Below are 19,236 nucleotides of genomic sequence, written 5' to 3'. Positions count from 1 at the left end.
TGGAGAATTTTTCTAATACTATTCTATTAATCTGTTTAATATGTATTTTGCAGTCAAGTGTTACCCACTTCTTTCACAGACAGTAGATCTGTTTATGTCATTACAAGTTTGTAGTAACTGTAAAGCTAGATTTGTTTCACCAGTCTCATCAAGTTGTGGATATTTGTTAAACTGAGTGGAGCACTAATCCATATAAAATTAATATATGGTGAAAATATTACTTTGAAAAATAAAACTTTTAAAAATGTTACTAAAATTGGATACAATTTATTTTCCACTAGAGAGTAAATATTTCCATGAAAGAGATTACGGGTAAATGATAGCATGGCCCAAGCAAGCTGCCTAGGCATACAATTATCCAAACTTTCTTTGAAAACAAGTGGTCCCTTGGTAAAACAATCAGAACAGTGAACGCTCATCCGCAAAAAATGACCAAATGTTCTTACTCTCCTTCCCTTAGGAGCCGTTTGCCATTTTAGTGTACAGCAGTGAGTGGAAAACATTGTGCTGCTGATTTGATAAACCAAGTACCACTGACTTCAGCTCTAACCACTTAGAACAGTTGTTAAAACTGTTATTATTAAGCTCAATCTGTTGCAAAGTCCAAGGCAAATGAACAGAAAAGGTGCATTCTGTCCAATGACTTCTAAAGATATATTGTGATACTGTATAATGATTATTAGCAGTAATGAGGTGACTTTAATTGTACTATCTACTATGTTTCATCCTGCATTATCAATTGTATAACCTTCAGCCTTAGTTTCTCGGTTTCTACAGAATCCATATATTATTTTATTCTGTTTGTCTGCACTATTACAGATATCTATAGAGATATAATGAGCAGTAGAATTGTTATTTTTCACTGTTCCATCATTACATTCCTATTTTCATTTATTATACCTTATGAAATCATTAAAGTCTGTGATTTTCTGCCGTGCTGAACAGGTTCCTACTAGATTAGGGGAGACATTTTTTTTCAAAGTAACACTTTTATTAGATATTATGTATCTATATAAAAAAGAACAATATAACAAAATATACATTAACTATGTGAGCTTCCCATGAATTCTTTTTAGTTTTGATAAAAAAATAGCACTCACAATGGGGGGTGGCATATACTTTCCAGCCTGGGAAGATTAGCGGGGTTTGGGGGTATTTTGAAGTGTGATCTAATGTAAAATAACCCCCTGGTGGGTCAGCACAAGGGAGGAGGCTTCTAGAAGAGTTGTTGGCAAAGATTCTAGCATGGCTCCCTAAACACCAAAACAAATTCCTCACTAGGACCCTCCACTGCAAAATGACTAGGGGGCCTATTTATCAAAGCTTGATGAGAGATAAAATTGTGAGAGAAAAAGTATTAACCAATCAGCTCCTAACTGTCATTTTCCAAACACAGCTTGTAAAATGTAAGTTAGAAGCTGAATGGTTAGTGCTTTATCTCTCACAATTGTATCTCTCTCCAGTCTTTGATACATAGGCCCCTTAAGCTGGGAACTTCATATCTAACTTCTAATTTGTTGAAGCAACTGGTTCATATGCTAAATAAATGGTTTATATTAGTCCTCACCAATTCTTAGGTATCTGATTTTTGGGCAGTTTTAACTATAATACAGAGGTTCCCAAACTCCACCATTACAATCCATGTTTTATGGATATCCAAGCTTGAGCACATGTGACTTAGATAGTACTCAACCATGGATATAATTGAAACATGGACAATAATGGCAGAGTTTGGGAACCTCTGCTATAACAGAATTGTCCTGCTACAAAAATATCTGTATAAGAATGTTATATCTGTGTATGCTGGAGTTTTCATCCGAAGTGGGTTTACTGAGTGTGAGAAGATCTGCCATTGGGCCTGATTGAGCAAGGATCGCAGTTGCTAATATGCATGCAATTGGGCGATTGTTGCATTCTGCGCGTGCGTATGCATCGCAGTGTGTGTGCGCGAGCCGGCCACTGCGATCGGGGCTGTGATCTCAGTGACTATGCAGACCCAGGAAGTGCTGTTTGTGGGAGGTGACGGGGGGGGTGGTCGGTGAAATCCAGGCGTTGCAGTGCGTTTCAACGCTGTTGCATGGGCGTGCATAAATGAGCCACTGCAATGCCATACGCAGCCTGAGTCCTCGTAGCGTGCGATGAAGTTAGAGTAAGGTCAGAGCTTGTGCAAGTGTGCGTGAGGCTATGATGGTACTCGATTGTACCAATGATTTTGCAGTCTTGCTAAACATTATGGATGTGTGTAAGGTAAGGTGGGAGTTCTTATGTTGTGCTGCAACAGCATAGTGATCGCAATGGATTAGCATACTATCGCAGTTGAACTACGTGTGTAATCACTATTGCATTCGCAGTTGCGATCCATAATGAATCAGGCCCATTGTCCATCCCTTTGCTACTCAATACTATAGACCATGACTGGAGACCTTGACTGTGGCTACCATAGGTTTTGTTTTTACAGTACTTTGAATAATGTTACCAATCTAATAGACAGTTTGAAAGAGCAGAAATATGAATAGCAAAGTTTCTAAAAAATCAAATTAACAATTGTGAGATACAGATTACAAAAAAATGAAAAAAAATCAGTAAATATATTTTAAAGAGCAAACTAAATGTTGGACAGATGTTTGCATTGCTATGCATATATTTTATTTACTCAGCAGCTAAAATTATGGAAATTGTTTTAGAATCTGTATTTTTCTGACCTTTAATAAAGTCTTTAATAAAGACATCCTTAAAACTGATATTGGCAAATCCTCAAATCTACTGGTCTTTAATTTAGATATCCTAATGCTCTAGAAGTGTAGCTTTTTAGAATATTTAATTTTGTAAACAGATATGCTGAAAGAATATTTTAACTGGCAGAACAGGCATTGAATATGTTTCATGCTATATATACACCAAAATAATGTTTACATTATCTATTGGAAACAATTAATTCTGTCTGCTGTGCTTACAATATAGATGTGCACTAGATAAACATAGTTTATTTGAAACATCTTATCTAATGTGATTTTATTACACCTGTGCATCCTTGCTTTAACCAGTCACATACTAAACATACAGCACATTTAATGCCAATCTATTAAAACCTATAGTCACCTTTATAAAATATTAGCTAAGAGATGTAAGTGACAGGCTTATTAGGCTGCAGATAACATCATCTCCTGTTCAACACCTCTGTATTGGATTTCAAGCAAGTGATATCAGTGTGAATGTGTGTTGGTATGGGGCCTGCATTTAAACACAGAAATTCAATCAATACTTTAACTCTCAACAGAGTTTACTAGATTACATCAGTTAGAAGTGACCATCTGGCCTAATCTCTGGAGTTTCCAGGTATCATGTAGATCTTTTTCACTAATGTAATTTTTATTCATTTAACAATAATGTACTGTAAAAAAAAACATTGCTATATAAAAATAACTAAATTTCATTTGATAGAATATAAGACCAGCATCTGTTTCTCTAGGGTCAGTTTACAGTGTTCCAGCACAACACATTTTATTGCAGATCACCGAATGTATATGGAGTTATGATAGGCAGTAAGCATGTCAAAATAGTTTGAGGGAATAAAATTAAATGTTTTATATTTTACCTTTAAGCTCTTAAAAAATAATTAAATAATTATATTAAGGATTTTATGTTAGCATTCCTTCATATCAAGCTGGGCAGCAGATAGTAGATGAAACACTGTTGATAAATACATATGAAAACATAATGTAGGTTTTACTGTCATTTTCTTTCTTCCAAGCTCTGTACTGTATCGCAATCTTCTCTAGTCCAAATCACGGCTTCAAATTTTATACATACATTTATATCTTTTTATCATAGAAAAAATAAATAAATTCCTAAATAGCAAGGTAACTTCAACAGTAATGTAAACTCTCAGCTCTGGTTGTTTACTTAAAAAATAAAAATGTTTTCTGCAGCATAAACTACTGATACTATTGATTATTAATTTATCCAACTCTTGGGATGTGGGACAGTTTTTCAGAAAAATATGTTCATTAAGTACAAAGAGCTTTACTATTATTCAAAGAAGAAAAACAGAATACATTAAATAAATCATCCTTCACCATAACAAATCCATAGTTTTTTTTATGTATTTGTAACACCCCACCTCAAACACATATATATAAGGGAATGACCCTAGACAAGCACTAGCCTAACGGAGCATTACTCAAATCATCAACTACTATAAGTCTAATACTGGACATACACTGTCAGATAAAATGTCTGTCAGACTTACAGACATCTAATCCAACAAACTAAAACCCATCAGATATTGCGACGATACACTGTGAGAAATTTCATAGTGCATGGCCGCACGATATCTGTGTTCCTCTTCTGGGGAGAAAACCTATACCCGTTCCTCCCCTGTAAAGGCACAGGGGAAATGTCAGATGGTTGGCTGCATACACTGCCAGATGTGGCTGCCAATGATTGGATCAGTCGGGCATTTGGAAGATTTTTTATGCCCGACCGTCCAATCATTGCTAATCAGTCGCAGTCATACACTATGCAATTATCAGCCTAATCCAACAAAAATCTGTGAATCAGGCTTATAATTGCATAATGCATACCCGGCTTAAAGCTGGGTACAGACAATATAATTGTCAGGCTGATCAGCCGATAATTGCATGATCGGCCCAATAATTGTATAGTTTGTATGTAGGAGCATTAGCCAATAAAGATCGGGAGGTCAGGATGTGATGACTTGCACAACATCTCTATCCATGCCTCCATCCCGTTGAAGACATCTGAAGTAGGGATACTATACATCCTGGTTTTCCTAGGATCATAACGATTTCCGGCTTTCCATCCCAGCGCAAGGAAAATTGCCTTCGGGAGACACAAATGTCCCAGTTGCTAAAGGGGCAGCTGCAGGGGCCAGAGTGGAAGAGTCATAAACTGCAAGACGGTGGAGCCTGGCTATAGGGCGTAAAAGAAGCCTGATGACATGGAGCCTGGCTGGCTGCATGTTATGATGTCATGACATCAACAGCAGCCAGACATTTATTCTTCCTACCCACTGCAGTGAACAGAAAGTCTGGATTTTGGCATTGGTCTGGAAAGATCTCTCCTTCCTAGACAAGGTTTCACCATCAACAGAGAGACCCAAAGTTTGAGACAATAGATAGAGAGATATAATCAGCCATAGCAGGGGCTGGCTGGCAATTGTCAGCCTGGGGGGCAACACAAGCAAATGGCCCCCCCCGACTTTCATTAAATAAAAAAGCTGTGAAGGAAAACTGGATAATGTGTATGTATATTTCCTGCAGATTTTATGACATTAATTAATAACAATGACTATAGAGGATCCTGCGTTCTGACAAGCTCAGACATGCAGAAATAGAGCTATTGTTTACATATGCAAATCAGTTGTAAGATCGGGCAGTGATTGGCTGTCGATCAGTTTTAGTGAGGTCAGCACATCAGCCAGGCCCAACCCTCTGACGAAGTAATACTAGAAACGCATTAGAGTGTCACCTGACTGACGCTACACGCATACACCCAGGCGTCCTCGGACTGGCGTGGAGCTCCGGTGGTTACCGAGTGCGGCATGATAGCGGACTTGCAGTGCGGCGAAGGGACTGAGGAGACTCGTGGTTGAGACGGTGTTTGCCGATGTGGTGCAGTATTATCATGTGGTATCCAGCCCGCAGAGTTTTTTTTACTGTGGCTTGAGAATTGCAAGCTTCTAACCAGGAGTTATATGTGTTTTACTCTTTGTGAATAAACTGATTCATGCACTATGGAGCACCCCCTTTTCTCATCTTATATTTCATAGATCCATTTAACCCAGTGAATCCCTGGGTAGTCAAAGGGGAGCTACGGACCATATTCAAAGGATCCTAGTGCAATCTCCTAAATTACATATTGGAGAACTTACTTATGCTGGACATATATTTGGTGATATTAATATAAGGACAGCTAGAAATGTTAGCGCGCTGATATCCATGTATTGTATATATATATATATATATATATATATTATATATATATATATATATATGTATATATATTATATATATATACCAGGTAAAATCCAACAGACATTTATTTTGTCACCACAGGAAGGTATACAGGACAGTGTAGTTTTCATAGGCTAGATGTTACAGGCTGGTACATAGAAGCTTTCAAACAGCAGTACAGATCCCTGACACTAGTCACCTCCAGGCTTATAACCTGGGTGACTTATTCACCATCAGGATCATCATCCCTGTGCACAAACAACATTATTAAAGCTAGCTAACAGGTGCTACTAATCAGCCTAGCTGCAGTTCATCTCTGACCTTAAAGAAAACCTGGACTGGATCGATGTTCAACTGCTGTTCCACATTTAAACCAGTGAAATCCTGCTGTCCCTGCCACACTTCTCCTCCTTAGCTTCAACCATCTTGGTGAAGCTAAGAATGTCCAGGCAAGCTACTTGCCTCATATACATCTATTAGTGCCATCCACCTCGAAAGACACCCCTCCACCACCCTCCAAAGTTCCCCTTCTTCCCCCTCTTCCTTCTCCTCTAGCTTCACTACTGGGTTGTGAGGAAGATCGGGACCCACAAACCTTCTGGACAAGCATCAGAGTTTAGGTGTGGTTTCCCAGGGCGATGCTGCACAACAAATTTAAATGGCTGTAAAGCCAAAAACCAATGGGTCACATGAGCATTCACTTCCTTGTTTTTGTGCATTCATTGTAAAGGTGCATGGTCTGTGACTAGCTGAAACTCTTGCCCCAACAGGTAGTATTTCAGCGACTCCACTGTCCACTTAATCGCCAAGCACTCCTGTTCCACATTTGAGTACTTGCATTCTCTGGGCAGTAATTTCTGGCTAAGATTCAGTATGGGTTTCTCCTCCCCATTTACCTCCTGGAATAGGATGGCTCCTAAGCCTATACCAGAGGCATCAGTCTGCAACACAAACTGTTTCTTAAAGTGAGGAGCTTGCAAAACAGGCTCTACACACAAAGCTCATCTTAAATACTGCCAAGCAGCCTCTGCTGGTCTAGACTACATTATCTGATCTGGAGATTGTTCTTAAGGCACTCAGTCAAATCATATATGAATCTGCGGTCATAACCCACCTGACCAAGGAATGTTCTGAGTTGTGATTTACATTTAGGTTTAGGCCACGTGAGGATGGCTTCCACCTTACTAGGCTGAGGATTAACCTGCCCTCTGCCTACAATATATCCCAAGTATTTCACCTCCACCAATCCAAAGGCACATTTCTCAGAGTTAGCAGTAAACCCATGTGCCCATAAAGACTAACACTGCTTCTACCCTTGGAAGGTGTGACTCCTAGTCAGAGCTAAAGATGATGATGATGTCGTCTAAATATGCAGCTGTGTAATTCTTGTGGGGCTGAAGCAGCTTATTCATAGCCCTCTGCAAAGTTGCTGTGGCTCCATACAAACCAAAAGGCAGCATTTTGTACTGGAACAAACCCTTTGGGGTAGAGAAGGCTGTTTTTGCTTTAGCAGCTTCAGTCAATGGAATCTGCCAATACCCTTTTGTAAAATCGAGAGTGGTGACATACTGGCTCTTTGCTAGATTCTCCACCAGCTCGTCAACCCAGGGTATAGGGTAGGAGTCAAACTGAGAAACTTTATTTAACTTGCGAAAGTCATTACAGAATCTTAAAGTCCCTGAAGGCTCAGGCACTAAGACAGTGGGGTTATTCCATTCACTGTTTGACTCCTCTATGACCCCTAAGTTTAGCATCTCTTCCACCTCTTGTTTTACCGCTCAGGTATGTGATAGCATCTCTGCTTTATTATCACCCCGGGAGCAGTAACAATATCCTGCTGTATGATTTGAGTCTTTCCTGGAATAGCAGAGATTACATCTTGGTTTTGTGCTACTAAGCTCACCACTTCCTATTTTTATATAAGACTGAGGGTGACCACCATGGGTACCTGACAGTCTGGGATTTTCTTTGCAACTAAAGAGGGCTGACTGGCAATTTCTTTCCAAAGTTTTAATAGATTTACATGATAAATGTGTTCCTCCTTCCTTCTACTCTCCTGTCATACCCTGTAGTTTACAGGTCCCACCGCCTCTATGATCTCATAAGGGTCTCGTCATTGAGCATACAATTTGTTTTCAGTAGTAGGCACAAGCACTAGTACCATGTCTCCCAGTTTGAAAGACCGTTCGACTGTGGTAATGTCATAATTGCGTTTCTGCCGCTGTTGAGCTCTGTCCATATATCAGCAGTGGTGCAATCTGCCTTAACCAGCCATACAATTGGGACACAAACTGAACAATATTAGGATCTTGGCATGGCTGTTGCTCCCACCCTGCTTTTAACACAAGGGGCAAGCTGGCAGGGCTATTGCCCAGGACACTGTGACCTGGGGGCGCAGCCGCAGTCATTCCACCAGCAACATTTAGTCTGGCATTCCGGGGTATAGTAACTAAGTCATGCCCACTGCCGAGATATGTCAAGTCTCCACCTCTCCTCTCAGAATGATGGAAATTATGACATCTTGGGTTGGTCCTGACAATTTTCTCATATTTGGCCACTCACCCTCATTCTGACTTTGAAACTATCATTTCCTTATTAATGTCACCCAGGGCTGCCATCAGAAATTGTGGGACCCAGCATTGACAAAATAGGCAGGGTCCCCAGAGGTGGGTGGAGCTGTGGATAATGTGGGTGGAGCTACTTTGGGAGCGGGACATCAATTGGTGCGTAAACCAGTTTAAAAATTCTCAAAGTTTGGGCTGTGGGGGCAGTTGTTAGGGAAGGCTGGTTGGACTGGGGGGGGCAAAGGGCAGATAAAGCCAACTGGACTGGGCGAGGGCAGGGCAGGCTGGCTGGCTGGACTAGGTAGGCTCATGGAATGCTGGCTGGACTGGGGCAGGGAAGACAGACTGGTTGGACTAGGGGGGGTTGCAGAAAGGCTGGCTCGACTGGGGTATTGCAGGGAAGGCTGGCTGGACTGGGGGCAGGGCAGGGAAGGCAGACTGACCTTCATGAGAAAGCTGGCTGCACTGGGGGGGTGCAGACAGGGGATGGCAGGCAGGCTGGCCGACTGGACTGGGGGGGTGCAGAAAAGAGTGGCTGAACTAGAGCAGGGTAGATAGGGCAGGGGCAGATTACCTGGTTTCTCCATAACAAACACAGGCTTTGGTGCCGGCGGCATTTCCTGAGGGAGAGAGGGTCTGGGTGGCAGTGGGTAGGAATACATGGGCAGCAGGCACTGGCAGGTAGAAAGAGCATCAATGCGGGAGTGGCATTTGAAATATGCCAATCACTAGCAGTGTGGAGCCCACCACAAGCCAATCACAGCTTGCGGATTGGCAGCCAACCAGGAGCAGCTGCCGTTCTGCAAGCTGTGATTGGCTCGTGAATGGCTCCATATTTCAAATGTCGCTGCCATGCTGCGCCGATGCTCCATTTCCCTGCCAGTGCCTGGCACCCATGTATTCCTTCCCGCTGCCACCCAGGCCCCCTCTCTCTCCGGGCCCAAGACTGAAGTCCCGACAGTCCTCCCCTGAAGGCAGCCCTGTCATCACCGCAGCACTGCAAAAAAATTCATGTACCTCTGAGTCAGAGTTCTCTATCTGATGGTAAGTAATTATGACTCTTAACCCTGCTTTTATAAAAAAAAGTTATGGGCTACAATAATTCCTCACTCTGTGCTTCTACTGATCCTGAGTCATTGGTGGTGGCAATGGATAATGAGTCATCCAGGCAGTGTCGTACTGGGGCATGAAGGGCCCACCAGGGAAATGCAGTGGAAGGGGCCCCTGCTTAAGTAGGGTGGTCAGCCATCAGAGGGGTTTGGCTAGCCAGTACAGAGCCCTCGTCTGGGCCTCTTTATAGATATAGTAAATACAATCTCTGCACGTGTGCAGTGCGCCGTTTGCATACGCACAATAGCAAACAATTGTTCGATCTGTGAGTGTTCGCAAATACGCGCTATAGCGCTATAGCGCATATTTTACCCACTTTAGAGGACTGGGCACTTATTTTTTAAAAATGGGTTGGTCCCCGGGGCGCACTCCGCTACAGCCAATCCCTTGCCGGCAGCCCTTTCCCAACAAAGTCACGGCGCGAGCTGATTATAAAGGTGGTGGCGTCTCACTGATGTAGCAGTGCGGGCAGAGTTGTTGATGGTGGCAGTAGTCCGCAGCCGCTGCCATGTCTGTGCTGCTCCCCGGCTACTCCCACGGCTTTAAGAAGCCCTCGGAGGTCCTGCGGCTGAGCCATCGAAGGAGTCAGAGCCAAGGCGGAGCTCATCTCCCTTGGGGATGCCATCAAGTGGGCGGCCGGGGTGCGGCCCTTTTCCCCGTGCCTGCAGTAGCAGAGCGGGGCAGTGAAGCGGAAGAACCCGTTCCCCAGCCTGGAGACCAGGGTGCAGGGATAGAGGAGATCGCGGAGTGTAGCAAGTTGTGGGTGGGGAGCTGGGCGCTGCCTGAGCAGGAGAACCCTCTGCCGCCTGCTGAGGTGAGAGAGGGGAGCAGAGTGACCGTGCCGCAGGGAGCTGAGGACGAGTAGTGACCACCAGGGAGTTTCAGTTCTACCAGCAGGGAAGAAAAAGACCGTGCGGCTGGCAAGGTGAAGGTGAGTGACTGCATGGGATCTGCAGCACTGCCAGTAGGTAGTAGGAGAGTAATCGCTGGGGAGTTGCAGTACTGCTGACTGGGGAGGTAGAGTGTCCTCCAGGGAGCTGTGCACTGCTGGTGAGGGACTATTTATATTATTTCCTTACAATGTCCTCCCAATAGAGTATTGTTAGAAATTGTTGGCACTCCTGTGTGTTACACTCTGTAAATGCACTGCTGTGTGCTACACTCTGTAAATGCACTGCTGTGTGTGGGCCACTATATTTATGGGGTACTCCTGTGTGTGATGCACTGTAAATATGCCTGTCCCGAATCTCCTCCTTTCTCCAGCTGCTGACTACCCTTACCCCCTCCCTACCCCCAGCACTGCCTGCCCCTTGACGCCAGTACTGCCCCAGCTGCTGTCTATCCTTACACCCTGCTTATCCTTTGGCACTGCCAGCCCCTAACCACCTTTTTGCCCCCTGTACCGCCCCAGCTATCTACACTTTCACCCTCCCGACCCAGCACTAACTTCCTCCTTGCCCCCAGTACTGCCCAAGTTACTATCTAAAATCGCCCCCTCTCTACCTTCAGTACTGTCTGCCCCTAGCCCCCTCCTTGCACCTCAGTACTGTGTCAGTTGTTATCTATCCTTGCTCCCCAACACTGCCACAATTGCTGTCTGCACTTACCCCCTCCCTACCCCCAGCACTGCCTGCCCTTACTCCCCTCTACCCCCAACTTCTTCCTGCCTTTCCCTCCAGCTCTACCCCAACTACCAACACCCTACCATAACATGTAATGGGTCCCAGAAACAGTGGAGTAGGACCCCAATTTTATAAAGCAACGGGTCCCTGGGACCCACAAATTTTTTTGCTTTTCTCGATCATGGGTGGTAATATCGGCATTGCATTCACTGCTGAATTCAGGCCCTGTATTCATTATGGCAAAGCCCACAGCCAACACTAGGAAGGGACTGGGGTGTGCCTGATTCACCGGAGGGTGAATCTTTGTGCAGTGTCACTAATAGAGTAGCAATGTATAATTTCAATCCAGTATCTGGAAACCAATCTATAGAAGAGGGCATGGGTCCTCAGGCAATGGGATCACCCTTAGATTTCCATGTGGGCCAGTCCATTACAACTTTTCAGTATTGATGATAATAACAAAACCTCTGAATTTGTTGTTTAACTCAGTCACAATAAATATTATACAGTAATACCCCTTTTATACCAAAAGTCCTGTGTCTGACCCATGGTTTGGAACACTTTTCCGACCCGGGACAGACCCCTTTCCCACTGCGGTGTCAACCCATGGTTATGCCCGGGTTGGCACCGCTCACACCGGACCCAGGTCTGCAGAGACACGGATCTTCCGGCATTGCAGTGGATGCTTGGAAATGATGTCATCTCCAAGCACCGCTGAAGCCAGCCAATCAACTAGCATGTGGCGCGACACGGGTCATCGTGACCCGAGTCGCGCCGTTTACACTGCAGGGTGACACGGGAACGAAACGTGCTCAACCCTGCAAGTAGGCTGGGTCAGATCCCTGGGTCACTGGACCCAGGTTGATCCGTTTACACTGACAAAAATCATGGGTTGATGCGCGTTCACGTGCATCAACCCAAGATTTTTAAGTCAGTGCAAATGGAGTATAAGTATACATATAGAATGTTGTCAATTCTAAATTTATTGCAGTCAAACTTGTGTGTATAAATTTAGGTAAGATATGGAAGCCAGCAGTTGCAGTGTATTTTCAATGTTTACCTGTCCTAGATAGTGTGCAGATACTGTAGCTATAATCCATCTTTTCCAATATTCTGTGATTTCCTTAGATTCTAAGGAAATCACAGAATATTTGAAAAGATGGATTATAGCTACAGTATCTGCACTCTCTCTATCTAGGACAGGTAAACATTGGGAAACCACCCCCCCCATAACGCTGGCAGCACATGATGACACTACTCAGACTGCTATGTGTGTATGCTGTGTACACACAAATTATGACCACCACCCGCCTTCCCCCCTTCCCCACCAGCCGGGTCAGTCACCTGTGTGGAGCCCCGCTGACCGGCAAGAAGAAGATAGCTCCTGCATCAGCAATGCACAGCAGCCTCGCTAAGCCTCTCCCCCAGACGTCACCACTGATTCCGGAAAATGGAATCAATGGTGCTAGATGGATTCGGCCGCTGGACGCCCGCTGCCCACCTCTCGCAGCTGCTGCCAGGTCAGTCAACAGCCTGATTGACCAGCAAGCAGCTGCACACAATGTATAAACTACAGCGCCGCCGATTACATACGCTTAGCCCCTCCCCCGTGAGGTCACCACTGATTCCGGAACATGGAATCAGTGGTGTTACAGCGAAAAGACCGCCCGCTGCTCACAGCCTGCAGCTGCCGATGGGCATAGTGAAACAACAGCGCCGGTGAGGTGACATGCGCTAAGCCCCGCCCTCCCGCATTAGAGGGCGTGGCTGTATTTCACTGGGGCCCACCGGGTAATTCCCCGAATCCCCGGCGGCCCAGTCCGAGCCTGCATCCAGGAATGATTAAGCTGGGACATTATTAGGCTGAGCAAAAGTGTTTTTAGGCTCTGGGTTTATTATACACACTTGTGATTAATCAGTGAAAGTTAGTGTACGTAGGTTAAACTTGAGGCTGTTATACAATGTAATGTGCCCTGATACAGTAAATGGTAATGCGTGAAGAAGTAGCTGTTAGATTTCTGTTACCATGTGATGTTTTCTCTGCAGAACTTTACTTAATATGTAGGGAAATCCCTGTAAATCTATGTATGTAAATTAGTTACAAGACAATAAAAGCCTGTAACATGAGAAATAGATTCACTTATTACTCTTCCCAGTTATCTGCAATTGTTGTGAAGAATTCCTGGTTTGCTTAAAAATTCAACATGAGCACCAAACTTAAAGGTTATCTATAGATCCCACAAGGGTAAGTGTTAGACTTAATTAACATCATATGATAGGACCATGTAAAGGTTAATGAATGTTAGTAAATAAGGGATACACATGAGCTAATATTACAATACACCAGCCATTAGCATCTAATTTGCATTTCATTATAACAAGGGGCATTATTAGTGCAATGCTCTTTCTTAGCTTTTAACATAGCACCACAAAGTTAAGTGCATTCTAAATCTACAGATATTGATTCTCTGGCCTTACAGATCATGGAGCTTTGGTTCTAAATGATGTCAAAAATTGAACTCACGTGTTATTTATTTTTTCAATCTGAGAATAGTTAATAAACATTTTTAGTGGATATTTGAAAAAATTTACACAATATAAAAATAGGTGATTGTATCCCATTTAAAATAATAGATTATGTAATCATTAAAATCATCATCACACTTTCCTTTCTCATTTTATTAAAGTTATTGGACTGATGCAGAATTGCGCGCTGCATGCGAATCTGGACCTTTTTTATTCAATTAGCCATGATAACGCCTTTTTGCCTGATGAGTTTTCATTTGTGAGAAGTGAAAAATGGTTATCGTGAAAACCTATTAGCCGTGGTTTTCGCTGATGCAAAAACTGTATAAGAATTATCAGAAATTGCTTTTCACCAGTAGGTGATAAGTTGTGTAAAATTCCTATTTTTGGGTAAAAATATCAGGACTTGGTGCAGAGGGCCTGATTTAGACCCGTTCCCTAGCAAACGTTTGCTCGTAGCTGCCCATGGTTCACATTGTGTGCATGTATATGCAGTGCGGATACGCGAACTAGTCCGAGCGATTGGCTTAGGTACGCTGGCCAAGCATAGACAGCCCGGCACAATGAGTGACAGGAGTAGTTATTTGTGGTTGGTAACAGGGGCTGGCCACTAGAAACGGGGGAGTGGAGGTGTGAACGCAGGCGTGCCTGAGTGTCTTAACGCCATTTCAGAGACGTGCATAATTAACAGGCAGCGTATTGACGGTCACATACACTTCCTGGAGATGATGTGCGCAAGTGGGTGTCTTAAGACAGTCTGGTGGGCATCTGCATACACAAAGCGATTGCATGCCAAGGCTTAATGGGCGTGCTTATGCCTTACTGTGCGATCACCTGTTGCTGGGTGTGTGCCGATTTTGCATATGCTGGGAACGAGCGTACATACCGAGCGAGCTGGTCTGAATTGAGCCCAGAATCCCCTGGACACCCCTCTTAACGACTAATTAGGTAAAAAATATTTTTTACTTAGCTTAATTTGGGCAAAATTGACATGCCATTTTTGGGATGAAAAAAAATAAATATGGGTGAAAAATGGGTTTAAAATAGTGGGTCAGGTATTTGGCGGGCTGTATGGATGGAACATGTGTTTTAACATTGCATGTGGTTGCACCTGGTGTATTTTTAAAATTTTTTCAAAGTGCCCTAAAATCGCACAAAAATATACTTGCACCCATTTTAATGTACCCCTAATTTAACAGCAGGATTTGTTTTGGCCAATAAAACTTGCTTTCTATAATTTTTTCACTGGGGACACAATTTAAGAACCCCAAACTCTTTGATAATGGCCACTAACACACTTCTATACTATTCCCCTATCTTAGCTTACCATTTATTGGGGTACAGACTGATCTCCCCATTTTCACTTGAGACTTTTCGCCAGTCTTCAATGCAAGAATTATCGGTGAATGTGTTATCGCACCATTTGCAATAGGATTGCAAAATAACCAGGAGCGCACAAACATGTGAATATGGGCAACGGGTCCAAAAAGTTTTCTCCAGCAAAAACGTAATGTTATCGAGTCTAAATGGATATGGCCCTTAGGGGGAGATTTGAAGTTTGGAGAGAGATAAAATTGGAGTTAAATAGCACCAACCAAATCATCTCCTAACTGTCACTTTACAGGCTGTGTTTGAAAAATGACAGTTAGGAGCTGATTGGTTGGTGCTATTTATCTCCAATTTTATCTCTCTCCAAGCTTTATTAAATCTCCCCCTTAATGTTAATGCCAGTATCAGAACTTCCCCTGGTGTACAAGCGTGCGTCTGACTGTGCTAAGACTGAGATCCTTACTTTGTACATCTTTCGGCAATATTGTTAGATGCACCATCAAAACATGCACCTGCCCTATGATACCTCAGAGTATGGCCTCCATTGTAAGGGATTGAGCTGTTCTCAACCACTTCGGCAACACTCCCATAACATGGTGCATCTCTGTGCATCTGAACAAAGCCGTTACTAGATATTTTGGTGCACTGTGCCAGAGAGATCAGAGTGTGCTTTTTCAGGGGAGGAGCATTGCCTTATGGCACTTCTCTGTAATGCATGCCGAAATAGAAACCACAGAAATTACCCCAGAAGACCTCATCTCCCAGTTTTACCCACATTTAAACACCAACACTTGCCCTTTTTACCCTCATGTCTGTATCCCAGCATCCTCATGTCTATATCCCCAGCATCTGTACCTTCATGTCTGTATCCCTAGCACCCGTACCCTTATGTTTTTATCTCCAGCACCTGCACCATGTCCCTAGCATTCTCATGTCTGTATTCCAGGCACCTGCACCATCTGTATCCCCTGCTCCCTCATGTCTGTCTCCCATGCACCCTCATGTCTGTCTCCCTTATACTTAGTTCCTGCACCCTAATGTCTGTGTTCTCCATACCTGCACCCTCACCTCCATGTCTGTGTCCCCAGTACTTGCAACCTAATGTTTGTGTCCCCAGTTTCTGACATGATGAATCTGTTGGAATGTCAGTAGCGGAGGACTTATCTAGTGCTTATAAAAGGAAGCAGCCATTTTAGGATCTTTGCACACTCTGCTCAGTGACTAGTGAGGCTAGGTTTACCTGCTGAACGCTGTACTTTGCTAGTGTGTTTTGCTTTGTTTTAAAGGCTTACCTTTACAAAGTGTGATTTCAGCTTTCTTGGTGGATTCCTCTCGCTATAAGCTTCTGCTAGCCTATGGCTATCTGAGGCTGAAAGGTGAAGGAGTTCAGGAAAGAAGGAGGAGGATGAGGTCCTTCTGGACCAAGGAGTGGCTGACGTGGAGGGAGACTCACTCCTATATGCCCCTGCTGATGGAGATTAGGGAGAATAACCCGGACGACTACCGCAACTTCCTGCGTATGGATGACGCCACCTTCCTGGAGTTGTTGCATCTGGTGACCCCCATTATCCAGAGGCAGGACACCAATATGAGGATGGCCGTCCCGGCTGAGGAGAGGTTGGTGTCTACCCTCCGGTATCAGGCGACAGGATGGTCTTTTGAAGACCTGGAGTTTGGGATCCTTACTTCCACCCAGGCGTTGGGGTACATTATCCTGGACACCTGTGTGGCCATTATCAATGTCCTGAAGTTCAACTACTTCAAAGTAAGTAAAAACACTACACATTTTTATATTGTGAAATCCCTAATTTTTATTTTTATTTTTTGGTAAACACACTGTGTGTAATAACATTAACCAACATGGCTGTATATCTATATAAAATGTTTGCGTAGTAAAAGACAAAACCAACATGCCTGCTTTTTCTTGTTTTAGAAAAACAAATAGTATATAAACTATGTCAAAACAACAATATCAGCCAGTTCTTTGTCGCCCAATACCAGCTGCATGGATATCTGGTGTGTCAGATGACGGATTGAACAGGCCCAAAAGCACATGGCAGAAGGACAGAATGAGGCCCTAGCAACCAACTATCTGTGCCATGTGCTTAGTGGACCTGCCCAATCCGCATCATCCACACCACATACCATGCAGCAGGTACTGAGAAAGATAAAACTGGCTGATACAGTTGTAAAACATTTGAATAAAACTTTTTTCCATTTGCTGGAAGACACAAATATAAATTTTAGCAGCAAGATATTTTTACATTAAAGAATAAACCATTGGCTGGCTTGCTCATCCTCTACCAATATGCCACTATATACACCGGCTGAGGATGTTGAGGGGTTATTGATTTGTGGCAATGGCTGCCTGGGATGGGGCATTGGCTGGGGTAGGGATGGCCCCATTTGTGGTGTTGGTTGGTAATTTGGCGGCAGAGGGTAACTCTGGGATGCAGATGGCCTACAGCAGGGCTTCATCGTTGTCTGGTGGATGAGCTCATCAGTCAGCCTTGTATTGCTGGTTAGATTTTGGCATCTCCCCCGGATTATGGTTTAATAGAGAATCCGCTGAGTGTGAACCACAATTTCTCTGATCATGCTCGCTATGTGTGTTCCGAGGTGGTCGAACATTTCAGGGGGCTTGTTTATAGCCAGCTTCACCTGGTCTAACAGCATGTCCTGTGCAACCGAGTTCTTGCATTGGTATCTCCTGCGTTTAGATGTAGGTTGCGAGACCTTGCTTATTTCGGCTTCACTGCCACTTTGGGAGGGAATTAGCGGGCTGACCATCAAGTTGAGGATAGGTGTTGTAGGCTATTGGAGGAAAGACAGAATTGATTACTGTTAAATTTAGGTTTTACAAATGCTTAATTATATTTTTTCTTTATTCTAGCTCCCGACAACGGTGGAGGACTGGCAGACCACTGGAGAGGAATTTGACCATAGATGGAAGTTCCCAAACTGTGGAGGAGCCATAGACGGGAAACACATCAGAATTAATCCACCTGCCCACAGCGGATCCTTTTACTACAATTATAAAGGATTTAACAGTATAGTGCTCATGGCGGTTGTCAACGCAAATTATGAGTTCATTTTTGTGGATGTGGGCAAAAATGGCCGTGCTTCGGAAGGGGGTTCATTTAAGCTAACCCTCTTCTATGAGAGACTGGCATCCCAATGCCTGAACCTGCCGCCAACTACAGAAACCAAGCACGGCCTAAACTTTGTGTTTGTGGCTGATGAGGCATTTGCTCTTCACGAGCATTTGCTGAAGCCATATGCACAACGTGCCCTGACACATGACAAAACCATTTTCAACTACCATCTTTCCAGGGCGAGGCGAGTAGTTGAAAACTCATTTGGAATATTAAGCAACCGTTTCCGGATATTTCACACAAGTATTAACCTGCGTGTGGAGAAAATAGATAAAGTTGTGTTGGCCTGCTGTGTTCTCCACAATTTCTTAAGAAAAAAAGCACCTGGACACAGTGTAGCCTCAGAAACAGCTGTGCCTGATGACCGGGAACAACATGAGGAGACCCCATCGATGGTTTCTGTAGCCCCATCCGCACTGTTGGTGACAACAGGGACTGCAAGGGCTAAAAAGGTCAGAGAACAATATCTGGCCTACTTCAAAGGAGTGGGTGCAGTACCATGGCAGGAGGACATGATACAAAAATGAATTTAATTTGACTGTGAATGTAAGAAAAAAATTTGTGAACTAAAAACTTTAAAGCTTACACTTGAGGAGGCTTCTAGGTCTGGGTTCTCCACTGCAGCTTCCTCAGGTACAGTATCCACCAATAAGGCCTGTGACTCATGGAGAGGCTCCTGCTCATGGAAAGGTGAAGGAATTCAGGATAAAAGATCAAAGTACCAGAGTGTACTTCTGTACACATCTGCTGCCCCTGCTCCAGATGCCCGAGACTCGTTATGCTTACGATTCTCTCGGACATAAACAGTGCGCAAATTTTGAGTTTTGCGCTTTACCCAATCTCCATCTGCCTCATTATAATAGGGCTTGCTTAGGTTCACAAGTGCCTGGATTGAATCAGCTCTCATGGTTTTGTTCCGATAATTGGCACTTTTAATTCGCCACAGACATTCCTG

The 19,236-nt window shown here is 43.8% G+C and overlaps 1 protein-coding gene across 1 annotated transcript; it reads left to right on the top strand.

The window, feature by feature from the left end:
* The first annotated feature begins 18,085 nt into the window (after positions 1 to 18,085).
* On the top strand, positions 18,086 to 18,808 carry LOC148538167 (uncharacterized). The gene has a single exon (XM_088457588.1). It carries the CDS (start codon positions 18,188 to 18,190, stop codon positions 18,806 to 18,808), a length of 621 nt encoding a protein of 206 aa, XP_088313714.1. The 5' UTR covers positions 18,086 to 18,187.
* Positions 18,809 to 19,236: the final 428 nt, after the last annotated feature.

This window comes from Taudactylus pleione, unplaced genomic scaffold (genome assembly GCF_031769625.1).
Source record: "Taudactylus pleione unplaced genomic scaffold, aTauple2 ptg000041l, whole genome shotgun sequence".
Classification (NCBI taxonomy): Eukaryota; Metazoa; Chordata; class Amphibia; order Anura; family Myobatrachidae; genus Taudactylus; species Taudactylus pleione.
This window is presented reverse-complemented; position numbering and strand designations above follow the sequence as displayed.

Coding starts and splice junctions, on each gene's coding strand:
- LOC148538167 (XM_088457588.1), top strand. CDS start 18,188: ATGGCGGTTGTCAACGCAAATTATGAGTTCATTTTTGTGGATGTGGGC.